At 40.6% G+C, this 22,519-nt stretch overlaps 1 protein-coding gene across 1 annotated transcript in view; it reads left to right on the top strand.

Annotated features, from left to right (window-relative positions):
• Positions 1 to 22,519, top strand: part of pcdh1a (protocadherin 1a) — a 200,899-nt gene that overhangs the window by 23,394 nt on the left and 154,986 nt on the right. The window contains exons 2-3 of the mRNA XM_007233812.4: positions 7,928 to 8,748; positions 9,394 to 11,580. Of these exons, the coding sequence (XP_007233874.3) occupies positions 7,957 to 8,748; positions 9,394 to 11,580 (2,979 nt within the window). The 5' untranslated portion in view covers positions 7,928 to 7,956. The remainder of the gene's footprint in view (positions 1 to 7,927; positions 8,749 to 9,393; positions 11,581 to 22,519) is intronic.

Raw genomic sequence — 22,519 nt, 5'->3', positions numbered from 1 at the left:
TGAGGAACTGAGAGATACCCACTGTTTTTATAATCGGCTACGGCTTTAAAAGTCATGCGCTGTACACAAGGCTCAAATGTTCCTTTATCTCTGGATGGTAAACACTTGAAAATGAATGGAAGTGAATGGAGCGCTTCTCTCAAACGGTCCTCTTGTGACTGACCCACATACCTCTGGTGACATGCTTTGGGAAGCGAACGCTGGGGGCCTGTTAATTCCTCCCACTGTGATGATGCAGCACAGACACTGCTCTATACAGGCTAATCAATACAGACGTTTGGCTGCCTAACAATAACAGCTTCAGAGCAACTCCTGGTTTCAAACCATCTCTTTAGTGTTTCAGAAGCTCCTCCCTCTTTCTCACCTTCAAGGAATAATGAAATGAGAAAATCTCACTCTAGAGTTGGGTGTGTCTTTAGGATCAGGATCATTAAAAAAAAAAAAAAAAAACTACAGTATGTTAAAAAAAAAATACATATAGTGATAATAGCTCTGTTACGCGGGGAGACGGAGGGATGGACGTAAGTGCAATATTTTATTAAAACAAACAAGATAAAATAAAACAGTAAACAAAACACGGGTAACGCAAACAACTACAAAAAAAAACAAGGCAGGGAGAATATAAAACTAGAACAAAGACTAAGAAACACAGACTACCAAACTAAGACTAGGATACATACGGATAGCGAGGATGCGAGGATACGAGGATACAAAAGGTACAAAGGATACAAAGGATACAAACTATACAAAAGACTCGACACTGAACATTCTAACAGAGGGGCTTAAATACAAGAGGACAGTGAGAAACACCTGGGTTTGGATGACGAGGGGGCGGGGTAACAGACAGGACACAGGTGAGAACACTAATAGCTAGGGCAGGGCTGGGGCGGAGCTATGGTGGAGACAGGTACAAAAACAACAACACAAGCACATGGCTGGGAACACTTGACAGGAAAACAGAGGGGCAGGAGCACAAGAGACCAAACGAGGGAGAAACAGAAGACAGACATGGGCTAAGGTGTTACAAGCTCTATACTGTCTTAATAACAGTTAATCAAAAAGTCATTATTTTGAGATACTTAGTCATTATTTAAGATACTAAGTCATTATTTTGAGTTACTAAATCCTTATTTTAAAAGAAAAATCATTGTTTTGAGATACTTAGTCATTACTGTGAGATACTAAGTCCTTATTTTGAGATAGCAAGTCATTATTTTCAGTTACCAAGTTATTATTTTAAGATAGCAAATGTGTTTGCTTTTGTAAAAAAAAGTTTTTTCTTTTAAAATAATGACTTAGCATCTCACAGTAATGACTTGGCAACTCAAAAGAATGGCTTAATATCACAAAACAATGAGATAGTATTACAAAATAATGACTTAGTATCACGCAACAATGACTCAAAATAATGAGATTGAGTTTTCTCAATAATAATAAAAAAAAAGTTTTTTTTTTTTTTTAGGTGGCGGGAATGGGCTTCCATACTTCCAGATGATTAGCTTAGTGTAACTTAGCTAACTAGCTAACTAATTAATACCCGTTCCTTCCAATTTAACACAAGTGCCCTTGTGTATTGGGAGCTCTGTGTCTTTTGCAGGTGCTCTCATTTTGTTGTTTGACTAAAAGGTCATCTAGAGGGTTAGCTTAGCATAGCTTACTTAGCTAAGCTAGATGGGTAGCTTAGCTTAGCTAAGATACACATCTAACAAATCAGAACCCCTTACACAAGTGTGAAACTTAAATCTCAAATCTAATTCCAGCTTTTACTAAGAGAACAGCTTTTGATCCCAAATGGCATTGTGTTTTTGGACTAAGTTCATAAATAAGTCCCCAGTGGTGAACAGTGTTGCTAATTATGGCAAATAAAGCTAATAGAATGCCCATACGACAAGCTGTTTCAATTAAAAAGCTGATATGATATTTGTTTTTTAAGCATAAACTAAATATTCTGCACTTTAGATTCCATTTCTGTCAAAACGAGAACGGGCGGAAAGTAAAGCGCGACATGCCGAGCTTGACAGAGAGAGAGACAGGGGAGGGATATAAACAAAAGCTAGCCGGAGAAGCATTTTATTTATTTATTTATTTATTTCATTATAGTTCAAACAACCTCACGGGCCAGATGTTTTATGCCTGCGGGCCATAAAGCTGTATAGCTTTAATGTTTTCATTGTTACATTTAATTTACAATGTAAATAAATTACAAAAAGAGAGAAAACACATATAAAATATATACATACATTTTCTTCATATCAGCTGAAGACTGCTACTACTGTGTACTACTGAGCTACAGTGCATTTGCTTTTGTTTCTCTGTAAGGCCTCCGAACAAGACTTTGATTATTGCTAAATGAAGCATCTTATAGGTATTAAAGCAAATAATAGATGGGCACAAATTCAATTTAATACAGAATAAAGCAGCTGCAGTGCTTTAATCTGACACACGTATTAGCTTGAACCTGCTGGGTGGTTAAAGTATTTGCCAATTTAACACTAATGGTGCGTAATAGCCTTGCAATATATTGGATATATTATTGTTCATAATGATTTTTATCAGTATTATCAGATTAAATGTATTTTTTGCTGTTGGTACTTGGTATTCTGTTGGCACTCAGTGTTGTGTGGCATATATTCTGATGGGATCTGTGGTAGTAGGCTGTTATCTTTCAGTTTTGTAGTGAGTGATGGGTGTAGTCTAGTACTGTATGTCTATTTTTGTGTTTCATGTGACATCATAATATTTAGCCGCCATTAATTTGAGGAACGAATCAGAGACAAGCTATATATGTACCTATTTAATTAGCATTAAATTGATCTGAATAGAGATTTTTTCTTGCTCAACTACAATCCCTTTCATATGAAAGCCCATTCCTGCTATCTAAAATAATAATAATAAAAAAAATATATATATATATATATTAAGTAAACTGCTATCGCATTATTGTGAGATACTAAGTCAATATTTTGAGATACTAAGTCATTTTTATAAGATACTTAGCCATTATTTTGAGTTAGCAGGTCATTATTTTAAGATATTAGTCATTATTTTAGGTACTAAGTCATTATTTTGAGATAGCAAGTCATTATTTTAAGGTATTTATTCATTATTTAGATATACTAAGTCATTATTTTAAGATAGCAAGTCAGTATTGTGAGATACTTAGTCATTATTTTGAGATACTGTCATTATTTTGAGATACTGTCATTATTTTGAGATAACAAATCATTATGTTAAGATGCTATGTCATTATTTTGAGATACTAAGTCATTATTTTGAGATACTTAGTCATTATTTTCAGATACTAACTAATTATTTTGAAATTGAAAGCTTGGTACCACTTTAAAATAAGACTACCCTTATGAAGGGTTTATAAACTGTTTATAAATTAGTATTGATAAGGTTGTAAATGTTAGGTTGTAAATTATTGATTAGGTTGTTTAATTCCACGTAGTCATTTCATTTATAGTAAATAATTAAACATACTTACACATTCATTAATGACAGGTTTAATGCTGATTGATGGAAAACACAAAGTAAGATCAGTGTCTAGAAAGATCTGAGGTTTGACAGTAGAAATGAGCGAGGAATTAATATTTAGCAATTTTTCAACTCTGCAATTGTTGCAATTTCTATGTATATGTTGTTGTATAATTATTAACTGGTTAATAAAGGGTTTTAAAGTATTTAAACCTAATTATTAACTATTAGCAAACTCTAAAGTAACTTTATAAACCATTCATAAACCTTTTATAAAGGTAGTCTTATTTTAAAGTGGTACCGAAAGTTTTTCATCTAAAGTAAGATGGCTAATTTTTTTTTGGCCATCGTTTCATTTTTGGCATTAATGCAAGAAATTCACATGCAAGTCTATATTTTTTTTCTATCAGTGGACTTTCATATCATTGATCTAACGTTATGCATATTAATACTGTTTCCAGTTCATGAGGGGAATCCTCTAGGCTCTCATTAACCTTTGCGTGAGGTCTCCCAGCCCGTGGCTTCAGGCGCTCGTCGCTGAGTTACTGCTCAGGCCTTCAGAAACTGGGCTTTATGTCCCACTTTCTAATCATGTTTTTACCCCGCATGCTATCATTCCAGGCCAATCGACAGGAGGCTGCCCTGCAAATGCAAAAAGGGACACATCAATAACTGAGCAATTAGCGCATCAATATGCTGCAATCCCGATCTTAACGGATACAGAGGAATTGGATTTCGCATCGGATTTCCATGCTTTCCTGTGTTTAGCTGTTTTGTGTTACACTTATTCGCTTTCCGCGGGACCGCGGCTGTTTGTGCGGTGCTACAAAACTGCATCGATTCCGAGTCGGGTTTTGGCGTTCCTGCTCGGATGATGATGTCTACACAAGTGTTTTGCGCTGGAATCATTAGGGAGAGTTGGGAACGCCGTGTCGGAGTGTTAATACAATTCGGCTCAATAAACCGTCTGCTCCTTATTATATTATTATTCTTTTTTTTTTTTTCTTTTTTTTTTTTTTTTCAAATCACAACAAGGAATCTTCCTTCTCGGGGAAATAATTAAAGTCTGAAATGATGTGAAGCCTGAAAGAAAGAAAGGAGAAGCCTTTAGCTTGGGGAATACGGATCAAAGCCGCCGCTAAATTAGAGGCTATTCATTAATGAGGAGGCATAGCAGGTTAGAAATCAAACACAAGCATTACAGTGTGTAAATTAGCCCGAAACGCCGGCGCTGAGATGAGATGGAGATTTCTCGTAAGCTTTAAAGTAAATCTGGGCTGGGAGATAAAGGTCAGGCCTTCCGGGTTCTCTGTGACCCGCGTACTAAGAAACTTGGCATTGCCGGCGTTTGGACTGCTGGGGTTCAAGTTGTAAATCCTGTAGGACTCTGATCTGATGAAGGGGTGGGCGATATAGCCCTAAAATAATACCACAATACTGTATTTCATGGTATTTTTGCGATAACGATACTCTTGGCGATATGACAAAACACTAATTAACACCTTTTCTTTTTCAATGCGGTTTCTTTATTTTCATGACTTTTTTACATTCTAGATTCTCACTGAAGGCATCAAAACTATGAATGAACACATGTTTGTTATATACTTAACAAAAAAAGGTGAAATAACTAAAAAAAAAAAAAAAAAGATATTTTAGTCTCTTCAAAATAGCCACCCTTTGCTCTGATTACTGCTTTGCACACTCTTGGCATCATTCTCTTAATGAGCTTCAAGAGGTGGCCACCTGAAATGGTTTTCCAACAGTCTTGAAGGAGAAGGAGTTCTCAGAGGTGTTTATTAGCACTTGTTGGCTCTTTGCCTTCTTCACTCTGTGCTCCAGCTCACCCCAAACCATCTGGATTGGGTTCGGGTCCGGTGACTGTGGAGGCCAGCTCATTTTTTATTAAGTACATGAAACTCCACATGTGTTCATTTATAGTTTTGGTGCCTTCAGTGAGAATCTACAATGTAAATAGTCATGAAAATAAAGAAAACGCATTGAATGAGAAGGTGTGTTCAAACTTTTGGCCTGTACTGTATATATATTTAAGAATATATGTTATTATTGCATACAATATGATATGATATATAGCACACATTTTTATCAGATTTGTAACAGAAGTCAATGATCCAGAATGTCATCATACTAATAATACTAATAATGCACTCCAAATATCTCCATATATCCAGGATTAAAGTAAAAAAAAAATATGATACAAGGCAGATATAATCTGTCTCTAGTAGATATATAATGGGAAATGAGAACAGCGTGATTTTTATTTTTTTGCTACACTGTAAAAAATGTTTTTTTTTAACTTAAAAAAAAAATAAATGTTTTAAAGTTTATTTAAGCACTATCTACAAGAATAATCTACTACAGTCTAGTTACTCAACAATTTCACGTCAAATTATTTGCACTACTTGGTGTTTTTCTTTTTTAATTGTTTGTCGTCAAATATATTTTTGTACATTTTAGTCTAAATGCCAAAGTAAAATTTACAACGTTTTTGTAATTGTTTCTTTTTTTGAGAAGAAAAAATGAAAAATTCAAGTAAAAGGTCTCTTAACGGAATCTTACATGTGCAGTGAAGTCAGCTTTTGTTCGAAGTAAACTTTTTTCTTACAGAATGCCGCAGTTTAAATTATTAATTATTATTATTAAATATATATATATATATATATATATATATATATATATATATATATATTAGCCCTATCAAAATTTCAAAGCATTTATAATTTAATTTACATCCTAATATACAAGCCAACTCTGTCCAACGATATCCATTTTATAGAACATCATGTGGTTCAACCATCAAGAAACTACTACTTTGGTACTTTTATGTTGAAACCAATTCAAATACAGGAAGTTGCTTTATTTACTAGTTTGCCAAGGACCCATGAAAGCAGCAAGCAAGTTTGTAACTCTCTTTCAAAATTGATAAAAAAATTACTTTTTAAGAGCTGGTATGTAATTGCATGACCTCAAAAAACTAATATAATATTTAGTTATTGCTACAAATAGTTACAGATAGATGTCTCTTGTTTTGTCGTTGATCTCTTATCTTGTTAATTGTACTCTTTTATTTTATTTTATTGACTGGTAAATGAAGATGCATTACTTTATTGGGGAAAAACAATAAAATATTTTTTAAGTTGTTATAAAAAACTTGCTGTAAAGTGTGTTATATGCCTAGTTGATGCCATGGATGACACCAAGCCATCAAACCAAGCTGACCTGCTTGAGTTTTTGCGCCAGGAGTAAAGGCATAACGTTATCCAAAAGCAGCGTGTAAGACTGGTGGAGGAGAACATGCCAAGATGCATGAAAACTGTGATTAAATCTGCATCTTTTTTGTTATTTTAGCCATTTCTCATTTTTTGCAAATACATGCTCTAAATGACAATAGTTTTATTTGGAATTTGGGATAAATGTAATGGAATATACCTATACATAGCAAAATCAGACAAACTGATTCAGAAAAAAACCTGATTTTCCAGAGCTGTATAAAAAAAACTCCATATCAGTGTGTCAGTGCTCCTCCTCCAGAGAGCACAAGACCATCTAAATAAACGTTATGGACGAATCGAAACCCCTTACCCAAGCAATACTCTGCTAATTCACAGCCCTATACGGTAATGAGAGCGTCATTGCTAGTAAATTCCTATTGAGTCGAGTCGCATATCTAGGGGAAACCACATTACAAACAGGTTATGAGCCAGGCTTAACTGATGCTGTAAATAACTGTGCAGACTGTGCTGAGCTGTTGTTTTTTTTTCTCGGGCTACACGGTCACCCGTACCTTCTTAATAAAAAAAAAAGCCCATTAAGGACTGCCTTATTACTGGTGTTAAATCATTAATTTCCAAAAGCAGCTTAGCTTGGACAGGCAGTCAAAAGGGTGATAATTAGCAGTTTCCTATGTGGCATTAACGAGGATGATTTAACTCGGGAGTCTTGAGAGAAACACAGAATTTGTTGCCAAAAAAATATATAATAATAAAAATAAGGGACGCTATGATATGCTGCGTCAGAGGACGATAGAATTTTGCATGCAATTAAATTCTCGATAAACATTTGTACAGTATTCCTCTGCTCTTCCTCTTCTTCTTTGTCCCAGCAGTGATTTCTGTCCTCTAGTCAAAAAATGAGTGTGATGAATAATGCAAGATAATGAGAATGGAGGCTTTTAGTTTTTTTTTTTTTTTTTTTTTCCTAAGAGCTTTTAGTACTTTTAGCCCTGGATTTAGTGTTCGCAGTGTATTTAAAACACAGAGTTCGCTGGGTGTGTGAATTCCTTTTTTTTTTATCCTTGCACAGCCTCTGCTGTGAAATAAATCATGAGCGTTCGAATTTTTAAGCGTCTGTTAAACTGCTTGACAAACTCCCTGCCACCAAGCTCAACATGTTTACAGTTCAACTTGTTTTTTTCTCACTCTCTGTTTTGCAGACTGAGGTGCTACCTCCCTAGGGGGCGTCATGGATTTCTCAGTGGGATGGTTTCTGCTGTTTGCCCTACTAGTGGACTCCATCAACAGTGCCCTGGGTGGAATCCTTTACCATGTGCGTGAAGAACAGCCGCCAAACACTCTGATAGGAAGCCTGGCGGCCGACCAGGGCCTACCAGACAGTGGACACCTGTACAAACTGGAGGTGGGCGCACCTTACCTGCGGGTCGATGGCAAAACGGGGGAGATCTTCACCACCGAGATCCCCATTGACAGAGAAACGCTGAAGGATTGCCGAATCAAGGGGAAGCCTTGCTTCCTAGAGTTCGAAGTGTCGGTCACAGACCTCATCCAGAACCAAAGCCCCCGGCTGATTGAGGGAAGGATCGAGGTGCAGGACATAAACGACAACACGCCACAGTTCCCCTCGCCTGTCCTCACTCTCTCAGTGCAGGAAAATGCTCACATGGGGGCCACCTTCGCCATCCCCCAGGCCACTGACAGGGACACAGAGCGGAATGGAGTACTTAAGTATGACCTGAGTGCTGGACCGGAGGCTAGTGCGCTCTTTAGCCTGCAGATGGCGAACGACAGGGGCGAGAAATTGCCTCAGCTCATTGTGCTTGGAAACCTGGACCGGGAGCTGAAGGACTCCTACGACCTGACCATCAATGCCGTGGATGGAGGCACCCCATCTCGTTACAGCAGTGCCTTGCTGAGAGTCGTCATCACTGACGCCAACGACAACGCGCCCCAGTTTGAGAAGTCCTCCTACGAAGCAGAAGTTTCAGAGAACAGTCCAGTTGGATACTCAGTGTTGCAGGTAAAAAAAATTATACAAAAATTATAATATATACAGTACTGTTAACCTTTAGATCTCATTGAGGAACTGATGAGAGATATTGCATCATTGCAGGGTGTGAAGTTTTTTAATGAGCACTGCTGTCTTAACCATCCTCTGCAATTCCTCCATTCCCCCACCCCCAAATGATTCCCTTTACTTTGATGCTTTATATCAGCAGAGTAGTGCATCGTTTTCTCAGTTCACCTCTTCACTTAATCTTAATTGCCTGAAAAATGTAGGTTGACTCAAAGCATAGTTGTTTCTTACTTACTTACTTACTTTCGGAATAACTTTGTCCTAGATTAACCTTATATTTTCTCATGATTTTAATCACCGTTGCAATATTCTCCTGTGGTCAGTCTTTCAGAGACTTTAATAATTTAACAACACTGTGAAACATCTCTTAAATTATTTTACGTATGGGACCGTGGCGCCTCAGATCGTGTTTTTTTTTTTTTTTTTTACCAATGCAGCTCACTTCAGAACTGCTCCAGGATTTAAACATTTTTGTTGCTTTTACAAATTTAGGTTCTAAACATCCCTGTTGGAGGCGCTTTGAAAAGCATTTACTGTCTTAATTCTCAGTTCTAAACTCGGTTTTAAAAACTCTTTCTCTATTTGCAGGTCAAGGCCAACGACTCGGATCTTGGCCCAAATGGAGAGATAGAGTACACCATACATCAGGCCAGCGACCCAGTGCCGAAGATGCTGCAGATTGAGCGTTCGACTGGCATCATATCTGTGAAAGGCCCGTTGGATCGTGAGGAGATAAGCAGTTTTAAGTTTCATGTCATCGCAAGAGACAAAGGTCCCTCACCCAAAAGTTCCACGACTTATGTTTCCATTGAGGTGACTGACCAGAACGACAATGCACCAGCTGTGGAGATCCGTGGCATTGGCCTTAGGACCCATAGTGATGGGGTTGCAAACATCTCAGAGGACATGCCAGTGGGCACAGCAGTGGCTCTGGTGCAAGTTTCGGATAAAGACGAGGGAGAGAACGCTGTGGTGACTTGTGTGGTAGCCGGCGATGTTCCATTCCAGCTCCGGCCTGCTGGTGATTCTTCTGTTGATAACAAGAAGAAGTACTTCTTGCAGACCACCACACCTTTGGACTATGAGCGGATCCGGGACTACCGGGTGGAGATCGTAGCTGTTGATTCAGGCAACCCAGCTCTGTCCAGCACCAATTCCCTGAGGGTCCAAGTCACTGACACTAATGACAACTCTCCCATATTCTCACCTCCATTGTTTGAAGTGGAGTTCGCTGAAGAGAACCAGCCTGGGGAGAAGGTTCTGGATGTTATTGCCTTGGATGCCGACAGCGGCACCAATGCAGAACTTGTCTACAGCATTATTGCGGATTCCTCAACGAGAGGACTCTTTGAGATTGATCCCAGTTCAGGGGAGGTTCGAGCAAGGAGCCCTCTTGACCGTGAGCACAAGGAACGCTACGAGTTCCGTGTTACCGCAGCCGACAAAGGTGTTCCCAGCCACAGGGGAACAGCCACAGTTGTGATCAAGGTTCTGGATAGAAATGACAATGATCCCAAGTTCATGCTGAGTAGTTACAGCTTTTCTGTGTTGGAGAACATGCCACCTCTAAGCCCGGTTGGGATGGTGACTGTACTAGACATGGATAAAGGTGAAAATGCTCAAGTGCAGCTTTCTGTTGAACCTGATGTTGGAAATTTTGTAGTGCAGAACGGCACAGGGACGATTCTTTCCAGTATCTCTTTTGACCGGGAGAAAGAAAGCAGCTATACATTCCGACTTAAAGCAGTTGATGGAGGGGAACCACCAAGATCATCCTATGTTGGAGTCACAATCAATGTCCTCGATGAAAATGACAATGCTCCGGTTGTCACCAAACCTTCTAATTCATCTTTCAGGCGTTTGTCTCCCCTGGCTGCACCTGACAGTGTTGTCGAAGTGGTGGAGGCAGAAGACATAGACTATGGCTCTAATGCCGAACTGGTTTACAGTATTGCTGGAGGGAATCCCCACGAACTGTTCTACATCTCGCCCTCCGATGGCGAGATCAAACTAACCAAGGAACTGACTCGAAAACATGGGGGACTGCATCGCTTGGTAGTGAAAGTGAGTGATAGAGGCAAGCCTTCTCGCCATGCTATTGCTCTGGTCCACATCTACGTCAATGAGACCATTTCCAACGTCAGCCTTGTGGAGGGTCTAGTGGGACATAGTTTATACACTCCCCTGGATACAGACATTGCAGGTGACCCTGACTATGGTTTAGCTGCTCAGAGAAGCAACATTGTGTACGGCAGCTTGGCTGGTGTCGCAGGGGTTGTCACGGTCATCATTGTAGTGGTCTTCATCAGGCATCGTCTTCAAAGAGAAACCAAGAGTGGCTACCAAGCTGGCAAGAAGGAGACCAAGGACCTCTATGCCCCCAAGCAAGGGACAAAGAGCATTAAGGGCAAAAAGGGGAGAAAAGGAAAACCGCCAAAGTCGCCCAAGCCTCTTGGAGAAGACGAAGAGGTCAGCCTTCAGAAGAGCCTGAAATTCAACATTGACGGGGTTAACGACAGCCCCAGGATCCACCTACCCTTGACCTACCCGCCTAGCAGCCCTGACTTGGGGAGGCATTACCGCTCCAATTCACCCCTGCCCTCCATTCAGCTCCAGGCCCAGTCCCCATCTGCCTCTCAGAAGCACCAGGCTGTCCAGGAGCTTCCTGCTACCAACACCTTTGTGGGAACAGGAGGAGATGACAACTCCACCGGCTCGGACCAGTACTCGGATTACAGCTACAAGACCAACCAGCCGAAATACAGCACAAAATCTGTAAGTTTGCAATTGCAGTTTTATGAATTGTGTTATGTCTAAATTTGCTTTCTGAATTAGGTGTCTGCAGATGTAAAAAGGCTTTAAAGAGTCTTAAATGTGTTTGCTTAAAAATGTTTTAAATCGATCCTGAAATCTTGATCTTAAATATTTCAGAGATCTTGAACACAAACCCCTGAAAAAAGGAGTACAAGTTTGGTTTTGTTGGTTTTGTTCAACTTAAGCCTAACTTCAAGCCTAATTGTATTCAGTTGTTTGCAAGCTAGCTTACTGATTTATTTGGAGACGGAATCAAGATGGTACTGTAGGCCTGGGGAAGTATACATTTTACAGAAACCAAATGTATTTGTGTGTGCAAAATTGGTCATTTATGTTTGTTTGACATATATTTAATTGTCAAAAAACACTAGAATACAGCTTAGCAGTGGCCTTAATTTAGTAATTTAGTTTTTAAGCGGAATCAAAAAAGTTTTTTTTTTTTTTTTGAAAGTTTTAAATTGAATTCCCCCTTACCTGCAGATGAGATACCTTGTCTGAAAATAACTCTAAAAATCTAAATCGGAATTGATCTTGCCAGATCAGATGTTTGTGTTTGCATGCCGCACTTAGCTGCTGAAATAATGAGCGTGGTGTTTATTTCCTTTGCTTTTATTTCTGTTTCTTGGCACAAGAAGGCGAAAGTAAAAAAGCTATAGCGGGGAAGAATAATGTCTTTAACAGTCAGGTTTTGGACGGCGATGGAGAAAGGAGAGCAATTGCTCTTGCGCGGTGACAAGTCGTCTATAGCCTATTTCCGTCCGTTGCGTCTTGGAGGCTGCTCGGTCTCTAAAAAATCACTTTAATCACTGCTCAGTCAATTACAGTGGTTTACTGAAGGCAGTTTTTTTTTTTTTTTGGTTTTGCTTTCAACTGTTCACTCAAAATATCAAACAGGCTTGTGAACAGATGTGCCAGTGTTTGTTGTTCGCTAACTCTGATGGGGTTAGTTCGGTTTGACGGGGAGACGTGGCCCTAGACGAGCTGTACAAAGGCAAGGATGGGTAAAGTGAAGTTACTCTACATGCACTGCACCTCTTTTTGTACTTTTTGTACTATTTGGACCCGTCTGAAAGCTAAATTTAGACTGGGTTGTATTTTCTTCTCTTTGCATAATTGCTTTAGAATTCCTATCTTCCCGAGGTTAAGTAGGGTGTAAAATATCTGCATATCTGCATATCTGTCATCATCCCGCTAGAGTCAATATTCCGACTGGTACACGGAGGGGATGCTCATATCTGACCTCCTGCCACCAAGCAGGTCCGCGTCCGTTTCCTCCGCACTGTTTTTGGGCCGAACGCATTTAGATGCTAATCTGCCGCATTAATTCTGCAGTAAGGCAGGAGAGTGATGTTTAAGTAGTTGAAGCGGAATGATTTGCGCTCGTGTGGTCGCGTGGGGGAAGGTGGGGGGAGCCCAGGGGACGCTGAGCCGTATCAGGTAGAGCCTGTTCTCCTGAGTGAGTACGTTAGTGATGGTTAGTAGGCAGCGGATATGCGTGAGACAGAGTTGGAGGATGCGTGGGCTCCTGCGCCGTCAGTACCAGCACGCTGTTTGGTAATGCCAGCAGATGCTAGCTGACAGTTAGGGTGAGCGCAGGCCCTGTGGACTCACTGACTGGAGAGAACAGTCACCCAAAGCAGCGCCGGCTCTGTGATGGACAGCATATGGCATGGAAGTGACAACAGACTCCAGCTATGGATAGCGAGTGTGTGCATGTGTGTGTGTGTGTGTGTGTGTGGTGTGTGTCTGTCATCGTGCAAGTTTCATGTGTCTAATGTTGCATGCACAAAGATGTAGACGTCATAGAGGTGTGTGCATCAGCGTATGCTGGAGATGAAAGATATACAGTAGAAACAGTAGATTGAGATCGAGCTGGGCTATATTACGATATTTGTGATATGCTTTGTAATATACATATATTAATGTAGAGTGGTACATATTTTATTGTATATATTTCAGATAGAAGAACAGATAATTGCAAAACTGCAATTTAAAAGCAGTGAAATTGTAGTCACAGGTTAATTTACCTCAGCAGTGCTATTGTAGTCACAGATTCATTTACCTCAGCAGTGCTATTGTAGTTATACATTAATTTACCTCAGCAGTGCTATTGTAGTCACACATTCATTTACCTCAGCAGTGCTATTGTAGTTATACGTTAATTTACCTCAGCAGTGCTATTGTAGTTATACATTAATTTACCTCAGCAGTGCTATTGTAGTCACACAGTCATTTACCTCAGCAGTGCTATTGTAGTCACACATTCATTTACCTCAGCAGTGCTATTGTAGTCACACATTCAAAATGTCAGCCTTGCAGCAAAGATATTTCAATTGCCAAATATTCAGAGGATCGCTATTAGAGACTTGGTAGTTTTGGTTGAATATTGCATCAGAGTTTCAAAAAATATAGTGTTGAAAAATTCCATGAATTTTCTGTGCAGGGCCATTAAGAAAATATCTTGAGACCCATCTATATATAATGTTATTGATTTAAATAATCCTAACTATCATTCTAGCCCTAATTTTAACCTTGTCCTACAGTGACAGTCCAAAAACAGTTTAATCCAATACCTAATCCCAACCATCATTCCAGCCCTAATCCTAACCTTACTCTCCATCCAAAAAGTAGTTTTAACATCAGTCCAAAACCTTATCCTAATTATCATTTTATCCCTAATTGTAATCCTATCCTAAGTGACAGTCCAAAAACAGTTTAATCCAAAACCTAATCCTAACCATCATTCCAGCCCTAATCCTAACCTTACTTTCAATGCAAAAAATAGTTTTAACATCAATTCAAAACCTAATCCTATTATTTTGACTATATTCCTAACCCAGTCCTAAGTGACTGTCCAAAAACAATTTAACCTAACCCTAATTCTAAATATAATTCTAGCCCTAATTGCAATCCTGTCCTCAGTGTCAGTCCAAAAACATTTTAATCCAAAACATAATCCTAACTATCATTCAAACCCTAATTTGAACCCTGTCCTAAATTACAGTGCAAAAAGAGTTTAACCTAAACCTAATTGTAACTGTCATTCTAGCCATAATTGTAATCCTGTCCTAAGTGACAGTCTAAAACCCAAAACATAACCCTAACTATCAATTTCAGCCCTAATCCTAACCTTACTTTCAATCCAAAAAGTAGTTTTAACATCAGTCCAAAACCTAATCCTACCTATCATTATCATCTAGCCCTAACTGTAATCATGTTTTAAGTGCCCGACAAAAATAGTTTAACCTAAAACCTAATCCTGACTATTATTCTAGTTCTAATTCTAACCCTGTCCAAAATTACAGTCTAAAAACAGTTTAACCTAAAACATAATCCTAACAGTCGTTCTAGCCCTACTTTTAATCCTGTCCTAAGTGACAGTCCAAAAACAGTTTAATCCAAAACCTAATCCTAACTATCATTCCAGCCCTAATTGTAATTTTGTCCTAAATGACAGTATAAAACATTTAAACCTAAAATCTAATCCTAACTATTATTTTAGCCCTAATTTTAATCCTGTCCTAAGTGACAGTCCAACAACAGCTTAACCTAAAACCTAATCCTAGCTATCATTATAGCCCTGATCCTAACATTACTTTCAATCCAAAAAGTAGTTTTAACATCAGTCCAAAACCTTATCCTAATTATCATTTCTAGCCCTAATTCTAACCCTGACCTAAATGACAGTCCAACAACAGTTTAACCCAATTCCTAATCCTAACTATCATTCTAAACCTTATCCTAACCTTAATCTTAATCCAAAAAGTAGTTTTAATATCAATCCAAAAACTAATCCTAACCACCTATCTAGCACTAATCCTAATCTTACTTTCAATCCAAAATGTAGTTTTAACATCAGTCCAATTAGTTCAGTTAGTCTAATTCTAACCGTGTCCTAAGTGACAGTCCAACAACAGTTTAACCTAAAACCTAATCCTGACTATCATTCTAAAATAGAAAATATTTTTACTTGCTGAGTCATTAAGGAAATAATTTATTTATACAGATTATCAAGGCTAATATATATTGCTAATGACTGCTAACCAATAGTCGGTGCAAGGACTCCTGAAAGTTTAATGTATGCATGTTTGGTTTTTGAATGTGCGTGCTGATTGGCCTGTAGCCGATATTTGTTTAGACGTCTGATTGGTACCCCGCAGCCTGTCTGCGTGCCGACGCCCGTGGCCGAGTTGACTGACAGGCGTAGAAAAACAGGCACAGATGTTAACTCGTGTGACATCTCTCAGCAGATGTGAACTCATGTGAGGGATCCCTCCCCACATCAGGCGAAACAGATTGACCAAAATAAATAATGAAAGTGTGAGCCAAGCGGAGTGACAGATGTGGAGAGCGGGGCCTGGCGGAACCGACGGTAATACACTCGACAATGAGTCATTGTGGAGTGTGAGAGTACACTCAGGTGTGTGTGTGTGTGTGTGTGTGTTTGTGTGTGTGCTCCCTCAGTCGCACCTAACCTAACAACTGTAAACACAGCAGCCGTGTTTGCCAGATTGCGCCGGCGCCGGCCGGACCTGGTGGTCGGCCTCAGTACTCTTCGTCCCGCTCTTTTAAAAAGTCATTAAAGGGAGTTTGTTTGTCGGGGGAAGACTGATCCAAAGGTGAAGAGGAGAAAAAAAAAAAAAAAAAGGAAAACACTGAATGCTCAATTCACACAGGCATGGTCTGACTCTGTGAAGAGGGATTTGTTCAGGCGGCTGCATGTGACGCCTTGTTTTTAGCCCTTTATAGGAACTAGGGGTCCTGTTGTAGCGCTCTATACACTGTAAGCCCGGATAACTTAGAACATCAGGGAGGTTTCATGGCTAAACTGGACCAGCCTAATGTCCAATCTTCATTAATTGCACATTATTGCACCAGTAAAAGCACAGAAGAGTATGAAGGTTCAATTAGCAGGGTAAGAGCACAGTTTTGCCCAAAACATTGCAATGCACACAACATTATGAGTGACACACATTGCTGGCGCATCTGTGACCAAGACAGCAAGTCTTTGTGATGTATCAAGAGCCACGGTATCCAGGGTAATGTCAGCAGACCACCAAGAAGGACGAACGACAGAACCACATCCAACAGGATTAACTGTGGACGCTGAAAGGGATGTTCTGTTGCTAACCAGGATTGTATATAATAAAAACACAAAAAAATTACAGCAAGATTCAATGTCCACTTTAAGTCTCCTGTTTCCACCAGAACTGTCCGTCGAGACAATAAAGTATTGTGGTCTAAAACCTGTGCAACTAAAGGGGAAGTTGATTTAACTTTTTTTTTTTTGTTATGCTGTAAGACCGGATAAGTTGAGTTTACTCAACTTTTTTTAAGGCAGCCGGTTTCCTCAATTTTTTTTAAGTAATGGGGAATGATAACTTGAGTTAGCATAAATTAAAACATAAACTAATTACAACTAAAGGGGAAGTTGATTTAAATCTAAGGTAGCCCAGGGGGGGAATCACTACACACTGATGGTGAGTGTCTGGTTAGTCAGAAACTGTTGGACACACCCAGTAGGCAAATAGATTGTGACAGAGGCCAATGGAAAAGAAGCTGTTAATGGCAACAGACTAAACTCAGTTATCATAAATTGGTTTAACTGAAAGATCTCAGTTTGAATGTATTTGTGCCCAGAAATATTTTAACTAACTCAAAACAGTTGAGTATTGTTTAGGAATATCCAATTTTATGTAAAACAGACTTAAATAATTTGAGTTCAAACAGCGTATGGGTTTACAGTGTAGTGCACGGGTCGATTGCGCATCGCCTAGCTCGATTGAGGGAGGGATGGTTCGTCTGGCATCATTTGGGCACAAAAATAAATAAATAATAATAATACCTTGTGCAGCCCGAAATGTGCAAAAGGTGTGTACTTATTTTCTTAATTAATCATGGGTGTGTTTGGGGTATAACTTAAAACAAATCAATCTGTGTGCCTGTTGTCAGGGTTTTAATCAGTCAGTGGCACACCTGTATTGTATAAGCTTAATACTAACTATCATTCTAGCCCTAAGTCTAACCCTGTCCCAAGTGACAATCAAAAAACAGTTTAACCTCAACCCAAAACCTAATCCTAACTATTATTCTAGCCCTAAATCTAACCCTGTCCTAAAAAAAATGTTGAACATACAATACTACTGTGATAAAAACAATTGTAGTACTATGTTAGACAGCTCATTACACTGTGAGAAATCTAAACCATGACAACTCTAGGCAGTTTGTCAGATACCTGTTTCCATCCTGTTTATTTTGGGAACTGCCACTTCTTTTTTTTTTCTTTTTTTCACTTTTTGCAGTGAATGAGCGATGTGTTCAGGTGTAAACAATTGTGCTGTAAGTGTTTATGCAGCCATATGCAACAGTTTGGGCACCCGCATGGTCAAATGAACACAGGTGTTGAAATGTGTGATTACTAAAAAACTTTTAATTAAAAACTGAATGACATAAATTACCTTTATAAGGAGCTTGCTAGTTGTGAATTGGGTGATATTTGGGCAGATATTTGGAAGACATGCAGAATATCCCTGTTCTAATATCTAATGATAAAATGATACTTGACATCGTTTTTTAACCCTCTTGAACTGTTATTTTTTGTTAAGATGTCTTGGGCATCTTTAGTTGATTAGTTTAGACTAAAATACTTTTACTCGGCTTTTAGTCAAGGACCAGTTTTTAATGTTCACCGGGGTTGTTTAAGTGGAGCACCGCAGCACTGGAGGCAGTGGAGGCAACCCCGCAAGGAGGGGAATACAAACGATATGTGTGTGTATATGTGTGTGTGTGTGACACATCAAGGGTTTTCCCAGTGCACATTGCATCTACCCTTCCTCTCCGAATGTGTGAGAGCTGCTGAGGGGACCACTTGCTCAGCTGACAGAACAGGGCTGATAATTAGGTTGGTCATGGCACAGACATAACACGTTTTTGACACTGCATTTAAATAGGCATGTAGCGGTGCACTCGGAAACATGGCGCCGCGCTCCTGATACACTCGCGCCGCGATATAGCCTCCCTTAGGAATAACTTTGCGGTTAATGAGAAGGAGAAAACGCCTGCCGTTTGGACGTTATTGAGCATAAAAGAGAAGCGTTCATAAGCGTAAATAAGAAAAAAAAAAGTAATAGTGCTGTAAAATCAAGGCAAACTGCGGAAAACGGTCCTTTTCTTTTTTCGTCTACATGAGTTTTCGTCTCGGTTGTGCGTAATTAAAACCCCCGTGATACGTCATAAAACCTCAGCGAGGCACGATACAGGCCTGTGATTTAGTTACAGGTTTGTTGCATTTTAATGATCTGCTTCTCCTCCTCCTTCTGTATGATGATGATGATGATGAAGAAGTCTAGTGGTAGGCACTAGTACCCACAGCTAGATCAAGGGAAAGGCTTGCCCAGTTATTTTGAAGTGGGCGTGATGAGAGCTCGCGAAGCTGTAAATCTGTGCTTAAATTAAATCCACACAATTAAAATCCCTTATTAGACAGAGATAGCACAGTGTTGGCCCCCTCCCTCGGGTTTCGCCTTCATTTCATCTCTCCGCTGCTTCAGACTCAGACTGGTGCTCCAGGATTTGGAGGCAGGCAGGGATGCGAGGGGGGATTTTAGGGCAGGCTTTAATTAATGGAACACATCGCTTAACCTTCTTCACCCAGCGTGAATTCCAGGAGCCAGTGTGTCGAGAGATTAGTCCCCGAAAAAACCCTCCGTCAGCCTGCTGTGACCATCCAGCTCAGCTCCAAAAGGAATAAAGTTAGCACGAGCGTTGTTTAGCCGCCAGTTTCTCCTCTTGGCCTTGTCACCGCTGGAAAAATAGCGCGAAGCCTAGCCGTGCCATCCGTAGCTTCCAGGATACGATAGGATATCGGCCCTTTCAATCTCTCGGCAATCTCGGCATCTAGCACTCGCATCGCATACTGCCTCTTCGTGTTGCGTGCGAGAATTTGAGATAAGAAAATCGTCTGTCAAGAGGCTATGCATATCTGCGAAGTATTCCTCCTCCTTTTCTTCTTTTTCTTCTTCAACTTCATCCACTTCTTCTACTTCAGCCACTTTGTGCTGCTCTTATTCTTCCTCATGAGTAAATTATGCCCCCTGTATTGTGCAGTGACTCTGGCAATGAATCAACTCCTACGCACTGGGGAAAAAAAAAAAAACAAGGTAAAGGCATAAAATATACCCTGCCTTTAGTGGCTCTTTTTGCTCGTTTAAGCATCGCTTCTGTGGCTCGCTTCTCCGCCGCAGTGCCTTGGCTCCCTGGCTTCCCGGCTCCCTGGCTCCTCCTCCTCACAGGCAAAAGCCTTCCGCCCCAGAATCCTCCGTCATTTTCGAGCATCTGTTTCTCCCCGGCTGCGGCTGGCTGATATCCATGACAGAATGCAGTTGTAAAAGCCTTCAAACCTGGTGCCCGGCCCATGGAGGATGCACCCCATAATACCCTCAGACTGTTCCTCATTAGAGCACAATACCTGCAGCCTTCGGCACTCTCTCAGAGGAGCGATCCACCATCAGGTGCACAGGCCTCCCGCAACTGACAGGAATTTGAGAGATCAATACCCCCCCCTCCTCCCTTCGCCGGCTCTGGCTGTTCGGCTGCCTGCGAGGAAGAGGAAAAAAACGAGCGAGGCAATTATAAACAAATACCTCGGAATAAAGTACAGCCTACAACCGAGAGCTTTCCCACTCTGAGGGACATTATCCCGGTAATGAGGGATTCTTATGCACCCACAGCTACACGCCGCACCCCACTGGTGTGATCTTGTCAACATAGCAAGGGCTAAATAAGTGACAGAAAGTGGAGGGAATGGCTTTATTATGCGTTGTTGTTTTTACAGGGCCTCTGTGCCCAGTCTCCTCGGGAGTGCTCGGGTCTCTGCAGGCACTTGCTGATTGACTGGCTTTGGCTGACACTTTGGGATCGATTGGCCTGGACAAGTGCTCAGTGGTTTAAGCGCACTCAACGGACATATTCCAAATGAGTGATCTTGTCTTAGCGGGAGTATTAGCGGGAGATAAGGCAAAGGCAGCATGCATAACCATTTCAGGCAGAACCTGACAATTTCTTTTACAGATTCCTCAACCTAGCTTTTGGCCTGTAACCAGCTTGGTGCGTTCTAAAACTGACGGCCTTGCCAGAACGTTTTGTAAGATCTCAGCGCGGCGTTGGATCTCCACTTACAGCAAATGAGGGCAGAAGGCCTTTCTCTCTCTCTCTCTCTCTCTCTAGTCTAGGCTAATCGATTCTCATGATCTTGACAAGCAAGCTGGGATTGCCCAGGCAGAAGTGTGCACAGCGGAATTGGATCACCTCTTTCTTTTCTCTTTCTCTTTTCCTCCGAAACAGAACAGCCCTATCTGAAACTCGAGGTTGGGGTTGGGATTGGGGCGACGGCGATGGAGAAGATGGTCTGTTCAAACCCCGCAGGTCCTTGCAAACTGTAGTCAGTAGAGATTTTGATCTAACGTCCCAATGATTACCTGTTAAGAGGGATTACAGACTGAGCCCAGGAGATGCTCTGAGGGCAGCAGATCTGATGTGGGTTCGCTCGGTAGATCTGGGAGGCGATGCCTGATGTTGTCATAGTAATGGATGGCACAGTACACAGCGGTAGCACGCAAATGGCAGACTAATGATGATGTGGGCGCAGATGAGGATGACAATAATGATAGTGATTATGGTAATATCCAAGGGCTCACAGTCAGATTCATTTCCTCCTAAATATATTTCTGCACACAACCCCGAGGAGTTTGATTTATGTGAACTTGGATGCAAAAACATTTTTTTTTGTCTCTCGCAAAGTATCAGGTCTCTTTTTTCCCCCCCTCCCCTCAATCTCTCCTTGACACCCGAGGTGTCAAATCTCTTATTGCATCAAATTACTGACTTGCTTGTGGATGTGGCTGAGGAAATAATCGGAGATAAGTGAGAGCGAAGACTGTGACATTCTCGCTCGTTCTATCTGCGCTGATGAAAGCCGGGGCCATTCACTCATTCAGTCACGTTATTTTTTTTTTCTTTTCTCTCTGGCAGCGAGGAGGACTCCTTTGGCGAGGGCCCCGTGGTCAGGTTGGCGCTTTTATGTAAAAATACAAAAATGAGAAGCTCCTTTAGGTAAAGCTGTGTGGAGGCTCAGCTCCCCAATGGCATTGCCTTTAGCTCAGATATTTTATCGCCACAGCCTCTTTACCTTCTGCCAGCCAGATTAGCACTTTTATCAATAAGCAGCTTAGCGCCAAAGCGTCCTTCAATAATGTGCCACGGTATTTTCTCTCCCGCTGCCTTGACTCCTAGACGTGTCTTTCCGTGTCTTCCTCTGGTCTCCCTCACCGTGTTTTCTTTTGGCTAATTCTCCCTCCTTCCTGTCTGGTCTCCTTTTTTATTTTTTATTATCTTGCTCTGTTCATTCTCCCTGTTCTCCCTTGAGCATGTACTGTCTCTTTCACTCTACAGGCATTGACTGGTAAGAGCGCGCGTTCATTTATTTATTTATTTGCTTGCTCGCTAAGAGCTGATAAGGCCGGAAAGACTGTTTCTGCTTTTTTTTTTTTTAGGTCACCATAATGAAGTGTGCCATTGTCTCAGTGTGAAGGAAAATCAACTTTGCATGATGTAATTGCCCTGTCATGGCCTTTGCATGTTAACTGGGAAGCACATTTATTCGTTCGGGGTGTTGTTGCCATGGTGAAGCGGGAACAGTGGCACTGCCAGAGCCATTCCTCCATCTCATCTGCAAAGACGAACGTTATTAGAAATGAAAGTGTCGTAAACAACGTGCGATCAAATGATGATCTTGTTGTTGCATGTTTTCCTTAACGAGATAGAGAAACAGAAGGCGTTTTGATTGTTATGGTAGAGCGATGAGTTCAGTACACTTTAAAGCTTATTTATATAGCAGTTTTCA

Source organism: Astyanax mexicanus, chromosome 20, assembly GCF_023375975.1.
Source record: "Astyanax mexicanus isolate ESR-SI-001 chromosome 20, AstMex3_surface, whole genome shotgun sequence".
Lineage (NCBI taxonomy): Eukaryota > Metazoa > Chordata > Actinopteri > Characiformes > Acestrorhamphidae > Astyanax > Astyanax mexicanus.
Note: the sequence above shows the minus strand (reverse complement) of the source record. Positions and strands in the feature narration are given on the sequence as shown.